This window comes from Oncorhynchus kisutch, linkage group LG16 (assembly GCF_002021735.2).
Source record: "Oncorhynchus kisutch isolate 150728-3 linkage group LG16, Okis_V2, whole genome shotgun sequence".
Lineage (NCBI taxonomy): Eukaryota > Metazoa > Chordata > Actinopteri > Salmoniformes > Salmonidae > Oncorhynchus > Oncorhynchus kisutch.
Genome location: NC_034189.2, coordinates 4,825,267 through 4,852,551, shown reverse-complemented (window position 1 = coordinate 4,852,551; position 27,285 = coordinate 4,825,267). Strand labels below are relative to the sequence as shown.

Sequence of the window (27,285 nt, the reverse complement as noted above, 5' to 3'; positions counted from 1 at the left end):
CCAGTATCATTCACTGATTCACTCATCAAATTCAACTTACTCCTAGTGAATTTAACTAATGAATGTCTCCTGTGGACTTTCCTACTGTCTGTACAGCTGAGTATATCTGTTCTGTGTTTCATCTTCAGGTCAGAAGCGCTGGAACAATGCTTTATGTGGAATGAGCTTGCCCTCTGTGTGCTCCCTGAGACTCCTGCCTCTCCGCCAGACTATACATTAGAAGCAGCAATGCTATTCCGTAGTGTCTGCACCGTTAATACTTAGTTGCTGTTAAATGAAGTCTGTTTCTACACAAATGTTGAGGAATTGTTTGCAGCCAATAAAATGTGGACGCTATTTTTTTTTTTGTCATGAGTTATTGACTATGAATCATACTGCTGAAATTGTCCCATGTTTTGATAGCTTTCTAAAACGTACATTAGCATCCCAAAATGTATTTGTCAAACAGCTATTAAGTACAAAACCTGTGTCAAATTGGCACTAAGTACAACCTGTAACACTTCACCTGAAACTCTGCATCATAACACATGTTGTAGTTGGTACTCTTTCTTCCCCTGTGGGACTCAAACCCACAACCGTTATGTTGAAGTGCCATAACTGTCATTGTGCCTAACTTTGTAAATGTAGACCTGTGTAATGACACAGTATGTTGAGGATACTGAAGGTGCAAAAGACATGTTTAACTTATGGCTGCAGGGGGCAGTATTGAGTAGCTTGGATGAAAAGGTGCCCATTGTGAAAGGCCAGCTCCTCAGTCTCAGTTGCTAATATATGCATATTAGTATTGGATAGAAAACATTCAAGTTTCCAAAACTGTCAAAATAGTGTCTGTGTATAACACAACTGATATTGCAGGTGAAACCCTGAGTAATATCAAACCAGGAAGTGGCTTCTATTTTGACTCCATGTTCCATAGCCTCCCTTTGTGCCATTTTAAAGGGATATCAACCAGCTTCCTTTTTCCTATCGCTTCCTCAAGTTGTCAACAGTCTTAAACCAGTTCCAGGGTTTTATTTTGAAAAGTGAGCCAGAACAATAACACCCGTCAAGTGTTCGCATGAGTACTGCTCGCGCAACAGAGTTTGGGGAGCGTTTATTGTGTAACTGGGAGTCTCGTGAGTGAACATCTGATCGAAGGTAAACGATTAATTTGACAGGTTCATAGAAATTGTTCAGCATATCACACCAAGAAAAATCAAGTTTAATCTCTGGATATCTTTTATTTGTATGGAAAGTGAATTAGTTCCTGTAGTACAGCAAAGACAACTGTCAAGTCTTCGTTCCAACGCTTTTCATCTACGTTCACATCTACAATTACAGACAAAACATGAACAACATCCAGAACCAGCTGCAAAGAAATAAGATTTAGTGAGTGTTTTTGTGTGTGTATATACCTTGGTGGAACAGTTGCTAGCAGTGGCGTCTCAGTACCCGGGATCTTCTGTTCACACACCAACAGTAACCTACCAGAAAGACATGTTAATAACCTGTTAAATATATTTACACATTTTACTGTAACACATTGAATTTGTCACGTTCAACTCAATTGGAGAATTTACTGTGTGCTTCTGTGCATGTTAACCTGTAGAGCCCCAACATTGCTCAGGGGTGTATTGTCCATTGTTGTCACAAGTGGGGAAGAAGCCTCTATCTGGGCCATGTGTCGCGGCATCTCTAGCAAGCTCACAGCGGGCCTTGATGATATCTTGATAGACTGTGGACATGACATAACATTGCTGGACAATGTTTGGACATATTATACATTTCTGGACATACATTCTGGAAACTTGGGCTGTCAATCTCAATCTTATACATCAACATACATCTCTGGAACAAGAGGAGTCTCAGGTAGCCTAGTGGTTAGAGAGTTGGGCCAGTAACACAAAGGTTGCTAGTTTAAATCCCTGAGATGAGAAGTTGAAATATCTGTCTATGCCCTTGAGCCCTTGGGCACAACCTTAATTTATCTGGTGTCACGGCTGACCTTTTGAACCTGTCTCTTCTCTCTAGGGAGGTTCCCATTGCTTGGAAGACATCCACGGTTCGTCCTTTATTTAAAGGTAGAGATCAAGCTGATCCTAACTGTTATAGGCCTATTTCTATTTTGCCCTGTTAATCAAACGTTTTGAAAAACGTGTCAATAATCAACTGACTGGCTCTCTTGATGTCTATAGTGTTCTCTCTGGTATGCAGTCTGGTTTCCGCTCAGGTTATGCATGTGTCACTGCAACCTTAAAGGTCCTCAATGATGTCACCATTGCCCTTGATTCTAAGCAATACTGTGCTGATAGTTTTATTGACCTGGCCAAAGCTTTTGATACAGTACACCATTCCATTCTTGTGGGCCGGTGAAGGAGTATTGGTGTCTCTGAGGTGTCGTTGGCCTGGTTTGCTAACTACCTCTCTCAAAGAGTGCAGTGTATAAAGTCAGAACATCTGCTGTCTCAGCCGCTGCCTGTCACCAAGGGTGTACCCCAAGGCTCAATCCTAGGCTCCACGCTCTTCTGAATTTACCTCAACGACAAAGCTCTCATCCATTGTTATGCAGATGATACAGTCTTATACTCAGCTGGCCCCTCTCTGGATTTTGTGTTAAATGCTCTACAACAAAGCTTTCAGTGTCCAACAAGCTTTCTCTGCCCTTAACCTTGTTCTGAACACCTCCAAAACAAAGGTCATGTGTTTTGGTAAGAAGAATGCCCCTCTCCCCACAGGTGTGATTACTACCTCTGAGGGTTTAGAGCTTGAGGTAGTCACCTCATACAAGTACTTGGGAGTTTGGCTAGACTATACACTGTCCTTCTCTCAGCACATATCAAAGCTGTAGGCTTAAGTTAAATCTGGACTTGGTTTGCTATATCGTAATCGCTCCCTCTTTCACCCCAGCTTCCAAACTAACCCTGATTCAGATGACCCTCCTACCCATGCTAGATTACGGAGACATAATTTATAGATCGGCAGGTAAGGGTGCTCTCGAGCGGCTAGATGTTCTTTACCAATTGGCCATCAGATTTGCCACCAATGCTCCTTATAGGACACATCACTGCACTCTATACTCCTCTGTAAACTGGTAATCTCTGTATACCCGTTGCAAGACCCACTGGTTGATGCTTATTTATTTACCCTCTTAGGCCTCACTCCCCCTATCTGAGATATCAACTGCAGCCCTCATCCTCCACATACAACACCTGTTCTGCAAGTCACATTCTGTTAAAGGTCCCCAAAGCACACACATCCCTGGGTCACTCTTCTTTTCAGTTTGCTGAAACTAGTGACTGGAACAAATACTCAAACTGGACAGTTTTATCTCAATCTCTTCATTCAAATACTCAATCATGGACACTCTTACTGACAGTTGTGGCTGCTTCGCCTGATGTATTGTTGTCTCTACCTTCTTGCCCTTTGTGCGGTTGTCTGTGCCCAATAATGCTTGTACCATGTGTTGTGCTGCTGCCTAGTTGTGCTGCTACCATGTGGTTGTCATGATGTTCTGCTACCATGTTGTGCTGCTGCCATGTTGTGCTGCTACCATGTTGTTTTCATGATGTGTTGCTGCCATGCTGTGTTGTCATGTGTTGTTGCCATGCTGTTGTCATGTTGTGTTGTTGCCATGCTGTGTTGTCATGTGTTGCTGCCATGCTGTGTTGTCATGTGTTGCTGCCATGCTGTGTTGTCATGTGTTGCTGCCATGCTGTGTTGTCATGTGTTGTTGCCATGCTGTGTTGTCATGTGTTGCTGCCATGCTGTGTTGTCATGTGTTGTTGCCATGCTGTGTTGTCATGTGATGCTGCCATGCTGTGTTGTCATGTGTTGTTGCCATGCTGTGTTGTCATGTGATGCTGCCATGCTGTGTTGTCATGTGTTGTTGCCATGCTGTGTTGTCATGTGTTGTTGTTTTAGAGCTCTCTTTATGTAGTGTAGCGTTGTCTCTCTTGTGTGTTTTGTCCTATATTGTTTATTTTGAATCCCTTTTGGTAGGCCATCATTGTAAATAAGAATTTGTTCTTCACTAAAGGTTAAATAGAGGCTGTCCTCTCTGAGGGTGTCCCAAGGAGAATGAGATGTACAAAGAAACCTATTTCCTAATCACACCTGGGTATTAATACTTGTACTTGTGGGACAGATAAACACCCAGTAATGTTTATATTTATACAATTGTTGACTTAGTACAGTTGAAGTGGGAAGTTTACATACACCTTAGACAAATACATTTACACTCAGTTTTTCACAATTTCTGACATTTAATCAGAGTAAACATTCCCTGTTTTAGGTCAGTTAGGATCACCACTTTATTTTAAGAATGTAAAATGTCAGAATAATAGTAGATAGAATGATTTATTTCAGCTTTTATTTATTTCATCACATTCCCAGTGGGTCAGAAGTTTACATACACTTAATTAATATTTGGTAGCATTGCCTTTAAATTGTTTAACTTGGGTCAAACGTTTCGGGTCGCCTTCTACAAGCTTCACACAATAAGTTGGGTGAATTTTGGCCCATTCCTCCTGACAGAGCTGTGGTAACTGAGTCAGGTTTGTAGGCCTCCTTGCTCGAACATGCTTTTGCAGTTCTGCCCACAGAACTGCAGGATTGAGGTCAGGGCTTTGTGATGGCCACTCCAATACCTTGACTTTGTTGTCCTTAAGCCATTTTGCCACAACTTTGGAAGTCTGCTTGGGGTCATTGTCCATTTGGAAGACCCATTTGCGACCAAGCTTTAACTTCCTGAATGATGTCTTGAGATGTTGCTTCAATATATGCACATCATTTTCCATCCTCATGATGCCATCTATTTTGTGAAGTGCACCAGTCCTTCCTTCAGCAAAGCACCCCCACAACATGATGCTGCCACCCCCGTGCTTCATGGTTGGGATGGTGTTCTAGGCTTGCAAGCCTCCCCCTTTTTCCTCCAAACATATCGATGGTCATTATGGCCAAACAGTTCTGTTTATGTTTTATCAGACCAGAGGACATTTCTCCAAAAAGTACAGTATTTGTCCCCATGTGCAGTTGCAAACCGTAGTCTGGCATTTTTATGGCCGTTTTTGGAGCAGTGGCTTCTTCCTTGCTGAACGGCCTTTCAGGTTATGTCGATGTAGGACTCGTTTTACTGTGGATATAGATACTTTTGTACCCGTTTCCTCCAGCATCTTCACAAGGTCCTTTGCTGTTGTTCTGGGATTGATTTGCACTTTTCGCACCAAAGTACGTTCATCTCTAGGAGACAGAACGCTTCTCCTTCCTGAGCGTTATGATGGCTGCGTGGTCCCATGGTGTTTATACTTGCGTACTATTGTTTGTACAGATGAACCTGGTACCTTCAGGCATTTTGAATTTTCCAAGCTGTTTAAAGGCACGGTAAACTTAGTGTATGTAAACTTCTGACCCACTGGAATTGTGATACAGTGGATTATAAGTGAAATAATCTGTCTGTTAACAATTGTTGGAAAAATGACCTGTGTCATGCACAAAGTAGATGTCCTAACCGACTTGCCAAAACGATAGTTTGTTAACAATACATTTGTGGAGTGGTTGAAAAACGTATGTAACTGTCTGTAAACTTCAGACTTCAACTGTCAGTGTGAGGTGTGTCACTCTTACCTATGGGAACAAAGGTGTCTCCCAGAGCAAAAGCTGTGCTGACAAGCAGAATGATGGTCAATGTCACCATGGTGATAGTCTGGAGAGAGAGAGATGAGCATTTTAATCAGCTGTGATTGTACTGGATTACTCCAAATCACTGGGATGGCTTGGGGTACTAGAGGAGAGGAGACCCTGTGTTAAGTACATAACCTACTGTATAGCTGGGGGTACTAGAGGAGAGGATAGGAGACCCTGTGTTAAGTACATAACCTACTGTATAGCTGGAGGTACTAGAGGAGAGGAGACCCTGTGTTAAGTACATAACCTACTGTATAGCTGGGGGTACTAGAGGAGAGGAGACCCTGTGTTAAGTACATAACCTACTGTATAGCTGGGGGTACTAGAGGAGAGGAGACCCTGTGTTAAGTACATAACCTACTGTATAGCTGGGGGTACTGGAGGAGAGGAGACCCTGTGTTAAGTACATAACCTACTGTATAGCTGGGGGTACTGGAGGAGAGTGTCACATTGTTATAAAGGAGACAGGAATGCGTAATAGGGTTTTTTATTTTCCCAAATTACAGTGTGCCATGTAAAGGCACGGGGACGAAGACCAAGCAAACACATATACAAAACACAGGGCTGAAACCCATTCAAAAGAGCCAGGAGTACCTCGAATAAATACACAGGAGGAGACCCGAAAACACTAGCACACAATGATACAACACGGGACGAGACCCCTAATCATCTATGCACAATACAAGAGGCACGAAAGCCAAAACAACAAGGCACAGGTACTCACACGACCAACGGACATTGGAACATGGATGCTTCCCAAATGACTTCTTATCCCCTATGTAGTGCACTACTTTGGACCAGGGCCCACAGTGAACTAAATAGAGAATAGCTCATGTCCACAATGGTAATATGGACCATTGTCTAAAGTAGCTCACTACATAGGGAATGGGAGGTCAGTTCAGACATAGACAAGTATTAGATGAACAGATGTTGAAATCTCACCTTCTGATGTCTTCAGTTGTAGCTTCACTTCTTCAAAGGTCTTCACTGTCCTGCCTGTGAGTTGAGTTATACCTCTCTCTCAACTCCTTTTTAAGGACCCGTCCAGTCAGACACCTCCCTCTATTTTGTCAAAAATTCTCTCTCTCTCTCGCTCTCTCTCTCTCTCTCTCTCTCTCTCTCTCTCTCGCTCTCTCGCTCTCTCGCTCTCATCCTTCAATTCTCCATACTTTCTCACATCCAGGGTTGGGGTCAATTCAAAGTGAAGGTATTCAACTTCTGGCTCAGCTGGTTAGCGAGCTCTGTCTCATTGACAACCCAATGTTGCTAATGGCCAGCTATCTATCCTGTTAATATAACTTGTTTTGTTAGCTAGGTAATGTTAGCTAGGTATGTTAGAAATGTTATGATCACAACTCTCATCTGATGTCGACATAAGAATTCCATTTGGGAGCACCAGCTAGTTAGCTAGGTAATGTTAGCCATGTTATGAGCACCAGCTAGTTAGCTAGGTAATGTTAGCCATGTTATGAGCACCAGCTAGTTAGCTAGGTAATGTTAGCCATGTTATGAGCACCAGCTAGTTAGCTAGGTAATGTTAGCCATGTTATGAGCACCAGCTAGTTTGTTAGGTAATGTTAGCCATGTTATGAGCACCAGCTCGTTAGCTAGGTAATGTTAGCCATGTTATGAGCACCAGCTAGTTTGCTAGGAAATGTTAGCCATGTTATGAGCACCAGCTAGTTAGCTAGGTAATGTTAGCCATGTTATGAGCACCAGCTAGTTAGCTAGGTAATGTTAGCCATGTTATGAGCACCAGCTAGTTAGCTAGGTAATGTTAGCTAGGTATGTTAGCCATGTTATGAGCACCAGCTAGTTAGCTAGGATATGTTAGCCATGTTATGAGCACCAGCTAGTTAGCTAGGTAATATTAGCCATGTTATGAGCACCAGCTAGTTAGCTAGGTAATGTTAGCCATGTTATGAGCACCAGCTAGTTAGCTAGGTAATGTTAGCTAGGTATGTTAGCCATGTTATGAGCACCAGCTAGTTATCGAGGCAATGTTAGCTAGGTATGTTAGCCATGTTATGAGCAACAGCTAGTTAGCTAGGTAATGTTAGCCATGTTATGAGCACCAGCTCGTTAGCTAGGTAATGTTAGCCAAGTTATGAGCACCAGCTCGTTAGCTAGGTAATGTTAGCCATGTTATGAGCACCAGCTAGATAGCTAGGTAATGTTAGCCATGTTATGAGCACCAGCTAGTTAGCTAGGTAATGTTAGCCATGTTATGAGCACCAGCTCGTTAGCTAGGTAATGTTAGCCATGTTATGAGCACCAGCTCGTTAGCTAGGTAATGTTAGCCATGTTATGATCACCAGCTAGTTAGCTAGGTAATGTTAGCCATGTTATGAGCACCAGCTAGTTAGCTAGGTAATGTTAGCTAGGTATGTTAGCCATGTTATGAGCACCAGCTAGTTAGCTAGGATATGTTAGCCATGTTATGAGCACCAGCTAGTTAGCTAGGTAATATTAGCCATGTTATGAGCACCAGCTAGTTAGCTAGGTAATGTTAGCCATGTTATGAGCACCAGCTAGTTAGCTAGGTAATGTTAGCTAGGTATGTTAGCCATGTTATGAGCACCAGCTAGTTAGCTAGGTAATGTTAGCTAGGTATGTTAGCCATGTTATGAGAACCAGCTAGTTATCGAGGCAATGTTAGCTAGGTATGTTAGCCATGTTATGAGCAACAGCTAGTTAGCTAGGTAATGTTAGCCATGTTATGAGCACCAGCTCGTTAGCTAGGTAATGTTAGCCAAGTTATGAGCACCAGCTCGTTAGCTAGGTAATGTTAGCCATGTTATGAGCACCAGCTAGTTAGCTAGGTAATGTTAGCCATGTTATGAGCACCAGCTAGTTAGCTAGGTAATGTTAGCCATGTTATGAGCACCAGCTCGTTAGCTAGGTAATGTTAGCCATGTTATGAGCACCAGCTCGTTAGCTAGGTAATGTTAGCCATGTTATGAGCACCAGCTAGTTTGCTAGGTAATTAGCCATGTTATGAGCACCAGCTAGTTAGCTAGGTAATGTTAGCCATGTTATGAGCACCAGCTAGTTAGCTAGGTAATGTTAGCCATGTTATGAGCACCAGCTAGTTAGCTAGGTAATGTTAGCCATGTTATGAGCACCAGCTAGTTAGCTAGGTAATGTTAGCTAGGTATGTTAGCCATGTTATGAGCACCAGCTAGTTAGCGAGGCAATGTTAGCTAGGTATGTTAGCCATGTTATGAGCACCAGCTAGTTAGCTAGGTAATGTTAGCTAGGTAATGTCAGCGAGGTAATGTCAGCGAGGTAATGTTAGCCAGGTAATGTTAGCTAGGTAATGTTAGTGAGGTAATGTTAGCTAGGTAATGTTAGCCATGTTATGAGCACCAGCTAGTTAGCTAGGTAATGTTAGCCATGTTATGAGCACCAGCTAGTTAGCTCCAAAAGTGGTTGGTAACGTTTGGCTGCATGCCGACAATGCTTTCAGAGCCATTCATTTAAATAATCAAAAATACCATAAACCACATAATCTCAGTGTGATTTTATTTGAAACAGTCTGCAAGATGAGAGGAAAGGTGATAGATCAATGTCTTAAGGCTAAAGTATTGGAAGAGAGATATGCCGTAGGACCAGCAGCATTCCTTTGTGAGGAGGAGAGAAGGTGGGAGAGGGTAAATAGCTAGCATGCCTTTTCTTTGCGAGGGTCAAGCCTCTCTTTCACCAAACCTTGTCATCAAGGTGACTTTCTGTATTTCTGGAAGAACAGGACAATGGAATAGATGGATGAGGTATGTCCCAAATAGAACCCTATTCCTTACATAGTGGACTAGTTGTCACCCTATAGGCCCTGGTCAAAAGCAGTGTACTATGTTGGGAATGTCTTGAAATAGTTTTATTGTGTAAGATGGTTCTTATGGTACCCCTGTAGCAAAATATGTTGTCTTAAAAAGTTCATTTAACCCTCCCGTGGTCCTGGGGTCATTGTGACCCAGGTCCCTTTCTCCCCTTTCTGTGTTCTGTGCTCGCGGGTCAGAGCGACCCAGGCCCTGTGTTTCCAGGGCTCCCGCTCTGCGCTGGCGGGGTCAGAGTGACCCTGCCAGCCACTGGCGAGGTGTGTGCCTTTGAGCGTAGTAGAGAGTCTGCGAGTGTGGCGAGTGTGGCGAGGCGTGTGCCCCGCTCTGCGCTCTGCTCTCTTCGCTCTGCGCTCAGAGCGACCCTGTCAGCCACTGGCGAGGCGTGTGCCACGGAGCGTAGTAGAGAGTCTGCGACTGTGGCGAGTGTGGCGAGGCTGTGCCCGGCTCCCCGCTCTGCGCTCTGGGCTCGCAGCTCTGCGCTCTTGGTTCAGAGCACCTCAGCCAGACGCTGCACAGGTCCGGACGTGCCTCGCTGTGTGCTAGAGAGCAGCCGAGTGTTAGAGTCGCGCTCGTGGCTTAGAGCGACCCTGCCAGCCACTGGCGAGGCGTGTGCCCTGGAGCGTAGTAGAGAGTCTGCGAGTGTGGCGAGGTCGTGCGCTCGTGGGTCAGAGCGACCCTGCCAGCCGCTACACAGGTCCGGACATGCCCCGCTGTGGGCTAGAGAGCAGCCGAGTGTTCTTGTTGTGCTCTGCGCTCGTGGTTCAGTGCGACCCAGGCCCTGTGTTTCCAGGGCTCGCGCTCTGCGCTCGTGGGTCAGTGCGACCCAGGCCCTGTGTTTCCAGGGCTCTGCGCTCTGAGCTCGTGGGTCAGTGCGACCCAGGCCCTGTGTTTCCAGGGCTCGCGCTCTGAGCTCGTGGGTCAGTGCGACCCAGGCCCTGTGTTTCCAGGGCTCTGAGCTCTGCGCTCGTGGGTCAGTGCAACCCAGGCCCTGTGTTTCCAGGGCTCGCGCTCTGAGCTCGTGGGTCAGTGCGATCCAGGCCCTGTGTTTCCAGGGCTGGCGCTCTGCACTCCGCGCTCTGCGAGTCAGAGTGACCCTGTCAGCCACTGGCGAGGCGTGTGCCCTGGAGCGTAGTAGAGTGTCTGCGAGTGTGGCGAGGTCGTGCCCTCGAACAAAGGGGGGGGGGGGGGGGGAGTCAAAGTCAAAAGTAACAGTCAGTATCTGGTGTGGCCACCAGCTGCATTAAGTACTGCAGTGCATCTCCTCCTCATGGACTGCACCAGATTTGCCCGTTCTTGCTGTGAGATGTTACCCCACTCTTCCACCAAGGCACCTGCAAGATCCCAGAAATGTCTGGGAGGAATGGCCCTAGCCCTCACCCTCCGATCCAACAGGTCCCAGACGTGCTCAATGGGATTGAGATCCGGGCTCCTCGTTGGCCATGGCAGAATACTGACATTCCTGTATTGCAGGAAATCACACTTGTTCTGTGCAGTATGGCAGGTGGCTTTGTCAAGCTGGAGGGTAGTTAGGATGAGCCTGCAGGAAGGGTACTACATGAGGGAGGAGGATGTCTTCCCTGTTCTTCCACTTTAAGATAACATATTATCATCATTGACAAAAAGATCATTGACAAAAAAATCAGTTATTCCATTCAGTTATTCCACTCCTCCTCTCATACCCGAACCTCTCCCCTCTCCCATATCCCTCTCCCCTCCTCCTCTCATACCCTAACCTCTCCCCTCCTCCTCTCATACCCTAACCTCTCCCCTCTCCCATATCCCTCTCCCCTCCTCCTCTCATACCCTAACCTCTCCCCTCCTCCTCTCATACCCTAACCTCTCCTTTCTCCCATACCTCTCTCCCCTCCTCCTCTCATACCCGAACCTCTCCCCTCTCCCATATCCCTCTGCCCTCCTCCTCTCATACCCTAACCTCTCCTTTCTCCCATACCTCTCTCCCCTCCTCCTCTCATACCCTAACCTCTCCCCTCTCCCATACCTCTCTCCCCTCCTCCTCTCATACCCCTCTCCCCTCCTCCTCTCATACCCAAACCTCTCCCCTCTCCCATACCTCTCTCCACCCCTCCTCTCATACCCTATACCTCTAATCTCTCCTATACCTCTCTCCCCTACACCTCTCCTCCCCTAACCTCTCCTCTCTCCTATCCCTCTTGTCCCCTTAACTCTCCCCTCCTCCCCTAACCTCTCCCCTCCTCCTCTCATACCCTAACCTCTCCCTTCTCCCATACCTTTCTCCCCTCGTCCTCTCATACCCTAACCTCTCCCCTCCTCCTCTCATACCCTAAGCTCTCTCATAACATATACCTCTCCTCTCTCCTATACCTCTCCTCTCTCCTATACCTCTCTCCTCTCTCCTATACCTCTCTCCCCTCCTCCTCTCCTCTCTCCTATACCTCTCCTCTCTCCTATACCTCTCCTCTCTCCTATACCTCTCTTCCCTCCTCCTCTTGCCTATACCTCTCTCCCCTCCTCCTCTCCTCTCTCCTTTACCTCTCCTCTCTCCTATACCTCTCCTCTCTCCTCTACCTCTCTCCCCTCCTCCTCTCCTCTCGCCTATACCTCTCCTCTCTCCTATACCTCTCCTCTCTCCTATACCTCTCCTCTCTCCTATACCTCTCCTATACCTCTCCTATACCTCTCCTCTCTTCCATACCTCTCCTCTCTCCCATACCTCTCCTCTCTCCCCTCCTCCTCTCCTCTCGCCTAAACCTCTCCTCTCTCCCATACCTCTCCTCTCTCCCCTCCTCCTCTCCTCTCGCCTAAACCTCTCCTCTCTCCTATACCTCTCCTCTCTCCTATAACTCTCTCCCCTCCTCCTGCCTATAACTCTCTCCCCTCCTCCTCTCCTCTCTCCTATACCTCTCTCCCCTCCTCCTCTCCTCTCGCCTCTACCTCTCTCCCCTCCTCCTCTCCTCTCTCCTATACCTCTCCTCTCTCCTATACCTCTCCTCTCTACTATACATCTCCTCTTTCCCATAACTCTCCTCTCTTCCCTACACCTCTCCTCTCTCCTATACCTCTCTCCCATACCTCTCCTCTCTCCCATACCTCTCCTCTCTCCCCTCCTCCTCTCCTCTCTCCTTTACCTCTCCTCTCTCCTTTACCTCTCCTCTCTCCTTTACCTCTCCTCTCTCCTATACCTCTCCTCTCTCCTATACCTCTCCTCTCTCCTATACCTCTCTCCCCTCCTCCTCTCCTCTCTCCTATACCTCTCCTCTCTCCTATACCTCTCCTATACCTCTCCTCTCTCCCATACCTCTCCTCTCTCCCATACCTCTCCTCTCTCCCCTCCTCCTCTCCTCTCGCCTAAACCTCTCCTCTCTCCCATACCTCTCCTCTCTCCCCTCCTCCTCTCCTCTCGCCTAAACCTCTCCTCTCTCCTATAACTCTCTCCCCTCCTCCTGCCTATACCTCTCTCCCCTCCTCCTCTCCTCTCTCCTATACCTCTCCTCTCTCCCCTCCTCCTCTCCCTCTCCTCTCTCCTATACCTCTCATCTCTCCTATACCTCTCCTCTCTCCTATACCTCTCTCCCCTCCTCCTCTCCTCTCGCCTATACCTCTCCTCTCTCCCATACCTCTCCTCTCTCCTATACGTCTCCTCTCTCCTATACCTCTACTCTCTCCTATACCTCTCTCCCCTAACCTCTCCTCTCTCCCCTCCTCCACTCCTCCCTCCTATACCCCTCTTCCCTACCCCTCTCCTCCCCTAACCTCTCCCCTCCTCCTCTTGTCCCCTAACCTCTCCCCTCCTCTCATTTCTCCCATACCTCTCTCTCCTCCTCTTGTCCTAAAACAAACCCTCTCCTCCTGACCTTCAGCTTTAATACAGTAACTATGTACCCATTAACTTGATTTTTTTGTTGTTGTCGCCATTTAGAAAGTCTGCAATGGAAATAGATGTAACAATTGTCTGCTCCAGTGAGATTCCGTTGAACTGTCGTGTGTCGGTCAAAAGCAACTGGAGGTAAAAAACTTTACCCCTCAAAAAAACCTAACGTACTGCCATGGTCTGCACCAAGGTATTATAATGGTCTGCACCGAGGTATCACCATGGTCTGCACCAAGGTATCATCATGGTCTGCACCAAGGTTTCACCATGGTCTGCACTAAGGTATCATCGTGGTCTGCACCAAGGTATCATCATGGTCTGCACCAAGGTATCACCATGGTCTGCACCAAGGTCTCATCATGGTCTGCACCAAGGTATTATAATGGTCTGCACCAAGGTATCACCATGGTCTGCACCAAGGTATCACCATGGTCTGCACCAAGGTATCATCATGGTCTGCACCAAGGTATCACCATGATCTGCACCAAGGTCTCATCATGGTCTGCACCAAGGTCTTATAATGGTATGCAAAAAGGTATCACCATGGTCTGCACCAAGGTATTATAATGGTCTGCACCAAGGTATCATCATGGTCTGCACCAAGGTATCATCATGGTCTGCACCAAGGTATCACCATGGTCTGCACCAAGGTATTATAATGGTCTGCACCAAGGTATCACCATGGTCTGCACCAAGGTATCATCATGGTCTGCACCAAGGTATCATCATGGTCTGCACCAAGGTATCATCATGGTCTGCACCAAGGTATCACCATGATCTGCACCAAGGTCTCATCATGGTCTGCACCAAGGTATTATAATGGTCTGCACCAAGGTATCACCATGGTCTGCACCAAGGTATTATAATGGTCTGCACCAAGGTATCATCATGGTCTGCACCAAGGTATCATCATGGTCTGCACCAAGGTATCACCATGGTCTGCACCAAGGTATTATAATGGTCTGCACCAAGGTATCACCATGGTCTGCACCAAGGTATCATCATGGTCTGCACCAAGGTATCATCATGGTCTGCACCAAGGTATCATCATGGTATGCACCAATGTATCACCATGGTCTGCACCAAGGTATCATCATGGTATGCAGCAAGGTATCACCATGGTATGCACCAAGGTATCACCATGGTCTGCACCAAGGTATCACCATGGTCTGCACCAAGGTATCATCATGGTCTGCACCAAGGTATCATCATGGTCTTCACCAAGGTATCATCATGGTCTGCACCAAGGTATCATCATGTTCTGTACCAAGGTATCACCATGGTCTGCACCAAGGTATCATCATGTTCTGTACCAAGGTATCATCATGGGCTGCACCATGGTATCATCATGGTATGCAGAAAGGTATCACCATGGTCTGCACCAAGGTATCATCATGGTATGCAGCAAGGTATCACCATGGTATGCACCAAGGTATCACCATGGTCTGCACCAAGGTATCATCATGTTCTGTACCAAGGTATCACCATGGTCTGCACCAAGGTATCATCATGTTCTGTACCAAGGTATCATCATGGTCTGCACCAAGGTATCATCATGGTCTGCACCAAGGTATCATCATGATACCTTGGTGCAGACCATCATTGGAGAGTTTAGGGGACAAGAGGGGTAGGAGAGAGGAGAGGTTAGGGGAGGAGAGGTGTAGGGGAGAGAGGTATAGGAGAGAGTAGAGGTATAGGAGAGAGGAGAGGTATAGGGTCTGAGAGGAGGGGGGGAGAGAGGTATGGGAGAGGGGAGAGGTTCGGGTATGAGAGGAGGAGGGGAGAGAGGTATGGGAGAAAGGAGAGGTTAGGGTATGAGAGGAGGAGGGGAGAGGTTAGGGTATGAGAGGAGGAGGGGAGAGGGATATGGGAGAGGGGAGAGGTTAGGGTATGAGAGGAGGAGGGGAGAGGGATATGGGAGAAAGGAGAGGTTAGGGTATGAGAGGAGGAGGGGAGAGGTTCGGGTATGAGAGGAGGAGGGGAATAACTGAATGGAATAACTGATTTTTTTTGTCAATTATCTTTTTGTCAATGATGATAATATGTCATCTTAAAGTGGAAGAACAGGGAAGACATCCTCCTCCCTCATGTAGTACCCTTCCTGCAGGCTCATCCTAACTACCCTCCAGCTTGACAAAGCCACCTGCCATACTGCACAGAACGAGTGTGATTTCCTGCAATACAGGAATGTCAGTATTCTGCCATGGCCAACGAGGAGCCCGGATCTCAATCCCATTGAGCACGCCTGGGACCCGTTGGATCGGAGGGTAAGGGCTAGGGCCATTCCTCCCAGAAATTTCTGGGATCTTGCAGGTGCCTTGGTGGAAGAGTGGGGTAACATCTCAGAGCAAGAACGGGCAAATCTGGTGCAGTCCATGAGGAGGAGATGCACTGCAGTACTTAATGCAGCTGGTGGCCACACCAGATACTGACTGTTACTTTTGACCCCACCCCCCCTTTGTTCAGGTACACATTATTCCATTTCTGTTAGTTACATGTCTGTGGAACTTGTTCAGTTTATGTCTCTGTGCAGCGGCTGGCTGGGTCGCTCTGACCCGCAGAGCGCAGAGCACAACAAGAACACTCGGCTGCTCTCTAGCACACAGCGGGGCATGTCCGGACCTGTGTAGCGGCTGGCAGGGTCGCTCTGACCCACGAGCGCACGACCTCGCCACACTCGCAGACTCTCTACTACGCTCCAGGGCACACGCCTCGCCAGTGGCTGGCAGGGTCGCTCTGAGCCACGAGAGCGACTCTAACACTCGGCTGCTCTCTAGCACACAGTGAGGCACGTCCGGACCTGTGCAGCGTCTGGCTGAGGTGCTCTGACCCAAGAGCGCAGAGCTGCGAGCCCAGAGCGCAGAGCGGGGAGCCGGGCACAGTCTCGCCACACTCGCCACACTCGCAGACTCTCTACTACGCTCAGTGGCTGGCACGGTCACTCTGACCCCGCCAGCGCAGAGCGGGAGCCCTGGAAATACAGGGCCTGGGTCGCTCTGACCTGCGAGCGCAGAGCACAGAAAGGGGAGCCCTCCACACACAGGACCTGAGTCACCCTGACCCCAGGACCACGGGAGGGTTAAATGAACTTTTTAAGACAACATATTTTGCTACAGGGGTACCATAAGAAACATCTTACACAATAAAACTATTTCAAGACATTCCCAACATAGTACACTGCTTTTGACCAGGGCCTATAGGGTCACAACTAGTCCACTATGTAAGGAATAAGGTTCTATTTGGGACATACCTCATCCATCTATTCCATTGTCCTGTTCTTCCAGAAATACAGAAAGTCACCTTGATGACAAGGTTTGGTGAAAGAGAGGCTTGACCCTCGCAAAGAAATGGCACGCTAGCTATTTACCCTCTCCCACCTTCTCTCCTCCTCACAAAGGAATGCTGCTGGTCCTACGGCATATCTCTCTTCCAATACTTTAGCCTTAAGACATTGATCTATCACCTCTCCTCTCATCTTGCAGACTGTTTTAAATTAAATCACACTGAGATTATGTGGTTAATGGTATTTTTTGTGCAAATACTTTTGCACTACTATTATGTAAATCCCACTACAAACTTCTGCTAACATTGGCCACCGCTAGCTGAGAATCATTGGTAGCGGTGGGGCAGGCTGTGCCTGTCCTCCTATCTTTTTTTTGCATTTTCAATGGTCTGAAAGATGCTGGAAATGAATATCTTGTTAATGCAAAGACCAGGAAACTCTGGAAAAAAATACAAGTCGATTATTTAAATGAATGGCTCTGAATGCACTGTCGGCATGCATCCAAACGTTATCAACCACTTTTGGAGCTAACTAGCTGGTGATCATAACATGGCTAACATTGCCTAGCTAACTAGCTGGTGCTCATAACATGGCTAACATACCTAGCTAACTAGCTGGTGCTCATAACATGGCTAACATACCTAGCTAACTAGCTGGTGCTCATAACATGGCTAACATTACCTAGCTAACGAGCTGGTGCTCATAACATGGCTAACATTACCTCACTAACTAGCTGGTACTCATAACATGGCTAACATTACCTAGCTAACTAGCTGGTGCTCATAACATGGCTAACATTACCTAGCTAACTAGCTGGTGCCCATAACATGGCTAACATTACCTAGCTAACTAGCTGGTGCTCATAACATGGCTAACATTACCTAGCTAACGAGCTGGTGCTCATAACATGACTAACATTACCTAGCTAACTAGCTGGTGCTCATAACATGGCTAACATTACCTAGCTAACTAGCTGGTGCTCCCAAATGGAATTCTTACTAGCTGGCCATTAGCAACATTGGGTTGTCAATGAGACAGAGCTCGCTAACCAGCTGAGCCAGAAGTTGAATACCTTCACTTTGAATTGACCCCAACCCTGTCAAACAGGTAGATGTCAGAAAGTATGGAGTTGAAGGATGATAGCGAGAGAGAGAGAGAGAGAGAGCGGTAGAGAGAGAGAGAGAGAGAGAGAGGTAGAGAGAGAGCGAGAGAGAGAGAGGTAGAGAGAGAGAGAGAGAGAGGTAGAGAGAGAGAGAGAGAGCGAGAGAGAGAGAGAGAGGTAGAGAGAGTTAGAGAGAGAGAGACACAGAGAGAGAGAGACAGAGAGATAGAGAGACAGAGAGACACAGAGAGAGAGAGAGACACAGAGAGAGAGAGAGAGAGAGAGACAGAGAGACAGAGACACAGAGATTTTTGACAAAATAGAGGGAGGTGTCTGACTGGACGGGTCCTTAAAAAGGAGTTGAGAGAGAGGTAGAACTCAACTCACAGGCAGGACAGAGAGAGACCCAGTGAAGACCTTTGAAGAAGTGAAGCTACAACTGAAGACATCAGAAGGTGAGATTTCAACATCTGTTCATCTAATACTTGTCTATGTCTGAACTGACCTCCCATTCCCTATGTAGTGAGCTACTTTAGACAATGGTCCATATTACCATTGTGGACATGAGCTATTCTCTATTTAGTTCACTGTGGGCCCTGGTCCAAAGTAGTGCACTACATAGGGGATAAGAAGTCATTTGGGAAGCATCCATGTTCCAATGTCCGTTGGTCGTGTGAGTACCTGTGCCTTGTTGTTTTGGCTTTCGTGCCTCTTGTATTGTGCATAGATGATTAGGGGTCTCGTCCCGTGTTGTATCATTGTGTGCTTGTGTTTTCGGGTCTCCTCCTGTGTATTTATTCGAGGTACTCCTGGCTCTTTTGAATGGGTTTCAGCCCTGTGTTTTGTATATGTGTTTGCTTGGTCTTCGTCACCGTGCCTTTACATGGCACACTGTAATTTGGAAAAATAAAAAACCCTATTACACATTCCTGTCTCCTTTATAACAGGGTCTCCTCTCCTCCAGTACCCCCAGCTATACAGTAGGTTATGTACTTAACACAGGGTCTCCTCTCCTCTAGTACCTCCAGCTATACAGTAGGTTATGTACTTAACACAGGGTCTCCTCTCCTCTAGTACCCCCAGCTATACAGTAGGTTATGTACTTAACACAGGGTCTCCTCTCCTCTAGTACCTCCAGCTATACAGTAGGTTATGTACTTAACACAGGGTCTCCTCTCCTCCAGTACCCCCAGCTATACAGTAGGTTATGTACTTAACACAGGGTCTCCTCTCCTCTAGTACCCCCAGCTATACAGTAGGTTATGTACTTAACACAGGGTCTCCTCTCCTCTAGTACCTCCAGCTATACAGTAGGTTATGTACTTAACACAGGGTCTCCTCTCCTCTAGTACCCCCAGCTATACAGTAGGTTATGTACTTAACACAGGGTCTCCTCTCCTCTAGTACCTCCAGCTATACAGTAGGTTATGTACTTAACACAGGGTCTCCTCTCCTCCAGTACCCCCAGCTATACAGTAGGTTATGTACTTAACACAGGGTCTCCTCTCCTCTAGTACCCCCAGCTATACAGTAGGTTATGTACTTAACACAGGGTCTCCTATCCTCTCCTCTAGTACCCCAAGCCATCCCAGTGATTTGGAGTAATCCAGTACAATCACAGCTGATTAAAATGCTCATCTCTCTCTCTCCAGACTATCACCATGGTGACATTGACCATCATTCTGCTTGTCAGCACAGCTTTTGCTCTGGGAGACACCTTTGTTCCCATAGGTAAGAGTGACACACCTCACACTGACAGTTGAAGTCTGAAGTTTACAGACAGTTACATACGTTTTTCAACCACTCCACAAATGTATTGTTAACAAACTATCGTTTTGGCAAGTCGGTTAGGACATCTACTTTGTGCATGACACAGGTCATTTTTCCAACAATTGTTAATAAACAGACAGATTATTTCACTTGTAATCCACTGTATCACAATTCCAGTGGGTCAGAAGTTTCCATACTAAGTTGACTGTGCCTTTAAACAGATTGGAAAATTCCAGAAAATGTTGTCATGGCTTTAGAAGCTTCTGATGGGCTCATTGGCATCATTTGAGTCAATTGGAGGTGTACCTGTGGATGTATTTCAAGGCCTACCTTCAAACTCAGTGCCTCTTTGCTTGACATCATGGGAAAATCAAAATAAATCAGCCAAGACAAGTCTGGTTCATCCTTGGGAGCAATTTCAAAATGCCTGAAGGTACCAGGTTCATCTGTACAAACAATAGTACGCAAGTATAAACACCATGGGACCACGCAGCCAAGATAACGCTCAGGAAGGAGACATGTTCTGTCTCCTAGAGATGAAAGTACTTTGGTGCGAAAAGTGCAAATCAATCCCAGAACAACAGCAAAGGACATTGTGAAGATACTGGAGGAAACGGGGTACAAAAGTATCTATATCCACAGTAAAACGAGTCCTACATCGACATAACATGAAAGGCTGCTCAGCAAGGAAGAAGCCACGGCTCCAAAAACGGCCATAAAAAAGCCAGACTACGGTTTGCAACTGCACATGGGGACAAATACTGTACTTTTTGGAGAAATGTCCTCTGGTCTGATGAAACAATAGAACTGTTTGGCCATAGAAACATTTAATCACTCCTCAGGATAAAATATATAATCGATAATGTCAACCGCAACGGTCTTGTTCAGTAGGAGAAGGAACGGCAATGGCTTCCCAAAATCTGTTGCGCGAGCAGAACTCATGCGAACACTTGACAGATGTTATTGTTCTGGCTCATTCCTCAAAAAAAAAAACTGAAACTGGTTGAAGACTTGACAACTTGAGGAAGCGATAGGAAAAGGAATCTGGTTGATATCCCTTTAAGTGGCGCAAAGGGAGGCTATGGAACATGCAGATAAAATAGAAGCCACTTCCTGGTTTGATATTCCTCAGGGTTTCACCTGCAATATCAGTTGTTATACACAGACAATATTTTGACAGTTTTGGGAACTTGAATGTTTTCTATCCAATACTAATATGCATATATTAGCAGCTGAGACTGAGAAGCTGGCTGTTTACAATGGGCTCCTTTTCATCCAAGCTACTCAATACTGCCCCTGCAGGCATTAGAAGTTAAACATGTCTTCAGTATCCTAAACATACTGAGTCACTTCACAGGTCTACATTTACATAAAGTATAGCACAATGACAGTTATGTCCTGGTGGCACAGTCCAGCATGGCACTTGCAACATAAAGGTTGTGGGTTTGAGTCCCACAGGGGAAGAAAGAGTACCAACTACAACATGTGTTATGATGCAGAGTTTCAGGTGAAGTGTTAACACCGGTTTTGTACTTAAATGTCTATTTGACAAATACCTTTTAGAAAGATCTCAAAACATGGGACAACTTTGGCAATATGATTCATAGTCAATAACTCATGAGACAAAAAATATTGTCCACATTTTATTGGCTGCAAACAATTCCTCAACATTTGTGTAGTAACTGAGACTTCATTTAACAGCAACAGAGCTTCCCATGAAGCATTAAGGACAAAGACACTACGGAATAGCATTGCTGCTTTTAATGGATACTCTGGCGAAGCGGCAGGAGCCTCAGGGAGCACACAGAGGGCAAGCTCCTTTCACATAATGCATTGTCCCAGCGCTGTTGACCTGAAGACAAAACCAGAATATTCAGCTGTACACACAGTAGGAAAGTTAAATTAACTAGGAATAAGTTTAATTTGATGACTGATACTGAGTTTACTGTACCTCCAAAGTTGATATGAACACAAGACTCTCTGGCACCAGCACCAGGCCTTCCTTTAGCCCAGTTCTGGTGATCAAAGTCGGAGCCATCACTCCAGAACCACCGCCTGTCCTGAGGGGGGGAAAATGGGGTTTGAGAATAAAGACTAAATGTAGTCCTTCCTCTACCACCTGCAACCAAACAGTTTAAGCTACCACTACTTCAAAACCCACTGACTGGGACTGTTGCTTGTGTAAAGAACCTACAGTCTACTCCTCACATTTGCAATCATCCCGATGCCTTTCAAAGACTATAACAAGTCTACAACTTTTGAAGCTAGAAACCCCATACACATGGTTACAAGACTGAATGGAAGAGATTACTTTGATCAAATTTATACTTACCTAGAAACATTTTACATGAGTATAAAGGCCTCCGGAAGTTGACAGTAAAATAATTTAGCAGATTCATCTAGAATGACCTACAGGGTCAATTAGGATTAAGGGCGTTGCTCAAGGGCACATCAGATTTCACGGAGTGAGCTCTGGGATTCAAACAAGCCTTTATTGGCCAACTGCGAGGCTACCCGTTGCCTGGCAACTCTTTATATTTTATATGGAAACCATTACAATAGCTGTTAAAAAGCAGCAGCTCCTCTTCCTGGGGTCCACACAAAATGACATTAGAACATTAGACAGAACTACATGAACAAATTACAGGTAGCCTACATGCCACATCTCCCGTTTTTAACCAGATTTGCTGTTCACTTGAGCAATACGCGATGGAACGGTGTTCCTTGCAATAATGGCTCTATATATCACTGTAGGCTTAATGGTCCCACCTCAACCGAATAACATCCTCCAATCCAGGTAGGAGGGAAATCAACAGTCTTGACCAAGACCAACGCCTGTAGAAACTGGTCCTCCTCGGAGCTGTGCACAGATGCCAGGTTTGCGCCAAGGTACTTCACAACGTTGGGTACAGACACCAGTTGATCACCAAGGGACACACAGTACCGCTAGAGAAGAAAGTATTAATTTAACTAGGCAAGTCAGTTAAGAAAATTATTATCTACAGTAACAGCCAAGCAGTAGATGGGAACAAAGACATTTCATGTATTAGTCAGTCAGCCTTGCTGAGAATTTGTCTTCTGGACTCTCAACCAAATATTGACCAGCGCAACTAATTCCTTTTTAAACTCTTAAAGATACTAGTTTATCTCAGTCTTAAGCCATGTCCTGTGGGTTCCAGTATACAGGAGGCACGACTCCACATTAAATATTCAAAATGTATAGAAAATTCCCATCTTAAAGGGAAGTTCAGTATTTCACATCAGTCATGTGTTACAGTTTAAGAAAGTATCACCTTTAAGGTAATGTCAAAGAGCTAATTTCAACTACACTTCCCCCTTCAAATTCACAGTAGATGGTAAGGGTGATACCTATGCTTCAGGCCAGCTCCTTGTAGTCTTTACAAACATTAAGCAGCGTGATCCATATTTGGTCCAACCGGAAGGACATAAGTCTTCTTCCATCAATGACTCTGTAAGGAGAAGTTACATGTGGCTTTAAAGGCTAGTGGAGAGAGAACTACAAATCACAGCTACAATATTGTTTGTAGGTCAATCAGTAATGTCTGCTACGAGAAAAATACAGAACGAGTCAAGAAAAGTGGACTCTTACGTGCATCTCCCAGAGCAAAGGCAGCACTGAGAAGCAGAAGACTGGTCAACATGGTCATGGAGTCTCCTGAGAGAAACAGAGTGAAGCCATCAAAACCACAGATTCAACTCCACATACAGTAGATTAGAACAGGAATATGTCTGCTTTCCTAAATGCCAACCTATTCCCTAAACAGGGCTGAGGAGAATTTCTGGGCAGGTATTTCTCTCCACTCAGACAGAAGTAATAATTCCCAAATGTAGAAGTGTCACTCATGTTTGGTTATGGCCAAATCTGTCAGAAAACAAACATTATGATTGAACAAAGTTCAATTCTGCTTCTTTTACTTTCCAACAAAAATAAAAGCAAAGTATAAATGCTGGCAGGTAAGGCTCAGTGGCTTGTAACACCAGCAGGTAAGGCTTAGTGGCTTGTAACACCAGCAGGTAAGACTCAGTGGCTTGTAACACCAGCAGGTAAGGCTTAGTGGCTTGTAACACCAGCAGGTAAGGCTCAGTGGCTTGTAACACCAGTAGGTAAGGCTCAGTGGCTTGTAACACCAGCAGGTAAGGCTTAGTGGCTTGTAACACCAGCAGGTAAGGCTCAGTGGCTTGTAACACCAGTAGGTAAGGCTCAGTGGCTTGTAACACCAGCAGGTAAGGCTTAGTGGCTTGTAACACCAGCAGGTAAGGCTTAGTGGCTTGTAACACCAGCAGGTAAGGCTCAGTGGCTTGTAACACCAGTAGGTAAGGCTCAGTGGCTTGTAACACCAGTAGGTAAGGCTCAGTGGCTTGTAACACCAGCAGGTAAGGCTTAGTGGCTTGTAACACCAGTAGGTAAGGCTCAGTGGCTTGTAACACCAGCAGGTAAGGCTCAGTGGCTTGTAACACCAGCAGGTAAGGCTCAGTGGCTTGTAACACCAGCAGGTAAGGCTCAGTGGCTTGTAACACCAGCAGGTAAGGCTCAGTGGCTTGTAACACCAGCAGGTAAGGCTCAGTGGCTTGTAACACCAGCAGGTAAGGCTCAGTGGCTTGTAACACCAGCAGGTAAGGCTCAGTGGCTTGTAACACCAGCAGGTAAGGCTCAGTGGCTTGTAACACCAGCAGGTAAGGCTCAGTGGCTTGTAACACCAGTAGGTAAGGCTTAGTGGCTTGTAACACCAGTAGGTAAGGCTCAGTGGCTTGTAACACCAGCCGGTAAGGCTTAGTGGCTTGTAACACCAGCAGGTAAGGCTCAGTGGCTTGTAACACCAGCAGGTAAGGCTCAGTGGCTTGTAACACCAGCAGGTAAGGCTCAGTGGCTTGTAACACCAGCAGGTAAGGCTCAGTGGCTTGTAACACCAGCAGGTAAGGCTCAGTGGCTTGTAACACCAGCAGGTAAGGCTCAGTGGCTTGTAACACCAGCAGGTAAGGCTCAGTGGCTTGTAACACCAGCAGGTAAGGCTCAGTGGCTTGTAACACCGGCAGGTAAGGAGTAGTGGCTTGTAACAAGGTTAAATGGCCACCAGGAAAGATCCAGCCATAATACACTAGATGGTTCTGATAAAGCACCATTTACAGCACTGAGCAGTGATCAATAACTACATCTAGTTTAGACAAGGCCCATCCAAATATGGCGGCCAATGTTTTGTTCTGGCTTTGCACGTCCATGTTTCCCCTACTTCCAGTCTGGCCCAGCATGGTGCTCATATTGTGAGGGTGATTAGCTAAACAGCTGAGCACAACATGGAATCCATTTAAAGTTGATGGGGAGGGGGGGGGGGAAGTAAAAAACAGCATTTCATAGTTTCTTGTTCACTGAGACGCAGTGCAACCAATCAGAACAGTCTACAGGATTATAGAAGTAAGACACATTCTGCAGGCAGGAACCATCATTATACCATGTCTCATCTCACTAGCTGTAACACTTCCCTTACAGTTAAATTAAAGGTCTAATACTGGGCCAGCTACACCATAACAATACACATGCTAGGATGAACAGGATATTACACCCCAGTGCAGGAAGTTAAAACCCTAGAAAAGATACAATAGCAGGCACTTACTTTAGCCAATAACAACAGGAACAATAAAGGAACTGGGACACCACAAATGCTGAACAAACCCAAGTAGAACAAGGTGCTTATATACCAGAAGAATGGAAGAGGAATTGATGATTAGCAGAGTGAGTTCAGGTGTGGTGAGTTAGCAGGAAAGGGAACGTAATTGGGAGTTCAATTATGCCCACTGAATGCATTTTTTTAATGATCATATACAAATAGTTGTTTTGCAGGACAAGGTTTATTTTGACTTTCAAAAATGCCGGAATTGCTTCACCTTGCTCTTCTGGTAGGCTCGATGCAAGTTTCACCATCCAATTATTTCAGACATACAATGCAGTTCCACCATGGCACGGACCATGATGATACCTTGGTGCAGACCATGATGATACCTTGGTGCAGACCATGATGATACCTTGGTGCAGACCATGATGATACCTTGGTGCAGACCATGGTGATGCCTTGGTGCAGACCATGATGATACCTTGGTGGCAGACCATGATGATACCTTGGTGCAGACCATGATGATACCTTGGTGCAGACCATGATGATACCTTGGTGCAGACCATGATGATACCTTGGTGCAGACCATGGTGATACCTTGGTGCAGACCATGGTGATACCTTGGTGCAGACCATGATGATACCTTGGTGCAGACCATGGTGATACCTTGGTGCAGACCATGGTGATACCTTGGTAGCAGACCATGATGATACCTTTGTGCATATGTATACCTACTGTATAGCTGGGGGTACTAGAGGAGAGGAGACCCTGTGTTAAGTACAAAACCTACTGTATAGCTGGGGGTACTTGAGGATATGAAACCCTGTGTTAAGTACATAACCTACTGTATAGCTGGGGGTACTAGAGGAGAGGAGACCCTGTGTTAAGTACATAACCTACTGTATAGCTGGGGGTACTAGAGGAGAGGATAGGAGACCCTGTGTTAAGTACATAACCTAATGTAAGCTGGGGGTACTACATAACCTACTGTATAGCTGGGGGTACTGGAGGAGAGGAGACCCTGTGTTAAGTACATCACCTACTGTATAGCTGGGGGTACTAGAGGAGAGGAGACCCTGTGTTAAGTACATAACCTACTGTATTGCTGGGGTACTAGAGGAGAGGAGACCCTGTGTTAAGTACATAACCTACTGTATAGCTGGGGGTACTAGAGGAGAGGATAGGAGACCCTGTGTTAAGTACATAACCTACTGTATAGCTGGGGGTACTACATAACCTACTGTATCGCTGGGGTACTAGAGGATATGAAAACCTGTGTTAAGTACATAACCTACTGTATAGCTGGGGGTACTGGAGGATATGAAACCCTGTGTTAAGTACATAACCTACTGTATAGCTGGGGGTGCTAGAGGATATGAAACCCTGTGTTAAGTACATACCCTACTGTATAGCTGGGGGTACTGGAGGATATGAAACCCTGTGTTAAGTACATAACCTACTGTATAGCTGGGGGTACTGGAGGATATGAAACCCTGTGTTAAGTACATAACCTACTGTATAGCTGGGGGTACTGGAGGAGAGGATACCCTGTGTTAAGTACATAACCTACTGTATAGCTGGGGGTACTGGAGGAGAGTGTCACGTTGTTATAAAGGAGACAGGAATGCGTAATAGGGATTTTTATTTTCCCAAATTACAGTGTGCCATGTAAAGGCACGGGGACGAAGACCAAGCAAACACATATACAAAACACAGGGCTGAAACCCATTCAAAAGAGCCAGTTGTACCTCGAATAAATACACAGGAGGAGACCCGAAAACACTAGCACACAATGATACAACACGGGACGAGACCCCTAATCATCTATGCACAATACAAGAGGCACGAAAGCCAAAACAACAAGGCACAGGTACTCACACGACCAACGGACATTGGAACATGGATGCTTCCCAAATGGCTTCTTATCCCCTATGTAGTGCACTACTTTGGACCAGGGCCCACAGTGAACTAAATAGAGAATAGCTCATGGCCACAAAGGTAATATGGACCCTTGTCTAAAGTAGGTCATTACGTAGGGAATGGGAGGTCAGTTGGGACATAGACAGGTATTAGATGAACAGATGTTGAAATCTCACCTTCTGAAGTCTTCAGTTGTAGCTTCACTTCTTCAAAGGTCTTCACTGGGTCTCTCTCTC

At 46.1% G+C, this 27,285-nt stretch overlaps 2 protein-coding genes, 2 long non-coding RNA genes and 1 pseudogene across 6 annotated transcripts in view; 3 read left to right on the top strand and 2 right to left on the bottom strand.

The window, feature by feature from the left end:
* LOC109884531 (ladderlectin-like) overlaps positions 1-336 on the top strand; it is a 32,625-nt gene extending 32,289 nt beyond the window's left edge. For both annotated transcript variants that reach the window (XM_031791653.1, XM_031791654.1), the window contains one exon: positions 129-336. In XM_031791653.1, coding sequence (XP_031647513.1) covers positions 129-220 — 92 coding nt within the window. In that variant the 3' untranslated portion in view covers positions 221-336. The remainder of the gene's footprint in view (positions 1-128) is intronic.
* The window catches only part of LOC109884535 (equistatin-like), a 110,962-nt pseudogene that overhangs the window by 64,754 nt on the left and 18,923 nt on the right, over positions 1-27,285 (top strand).
* LOC109884530 (ladderlectin-like) overlaps positions 1-27,285 on the top strand; it is a 36,018-nt gene that overhangs the window by 2,787 nt on the left and 5,946 nt on the right. The gene's annotated exons all lie outside the window — the stretch shown is intronic.
* On the bottom strand, positions 1,589-27,285 carry LOC116353916 (uncharacterized). 2 transcript variants are annotated; one of them, XR_004203324.1, is made up of 3 exons: positions 27,226-27,285; positions 5,602-5,680; positions 1,589-1,714 (listed from the first exon to the last, which is right to left on the bottom strand). It is a non-coding gene; the product is annotated as an uncharacterized LOC116353916 (long non-coding RNA). The 2 variants fall into 2 exon arrangements; XR_004203325.1 differs by lacking the exon at positions 27,226-27,285 and adding an exon at positions 6,604-6,675.
* LOC116353915 (uncharacterized) lies at positions 21,133-25,251 on the bottom strand. The gene is made up of 6 exons (XR_004203323.1): positions 25,133-25,251; positions 23,113-23,178; positions 22,872-22,972; positions 22,272-22,448; positions 21,454-21,562; positions 21,133-21,354 (listed from the first exon to the last, which is right to left on the bottom strand). It is a non-coding gene; the product is annotated as an uncharacterized LOC116353915 (long non-coding RNA).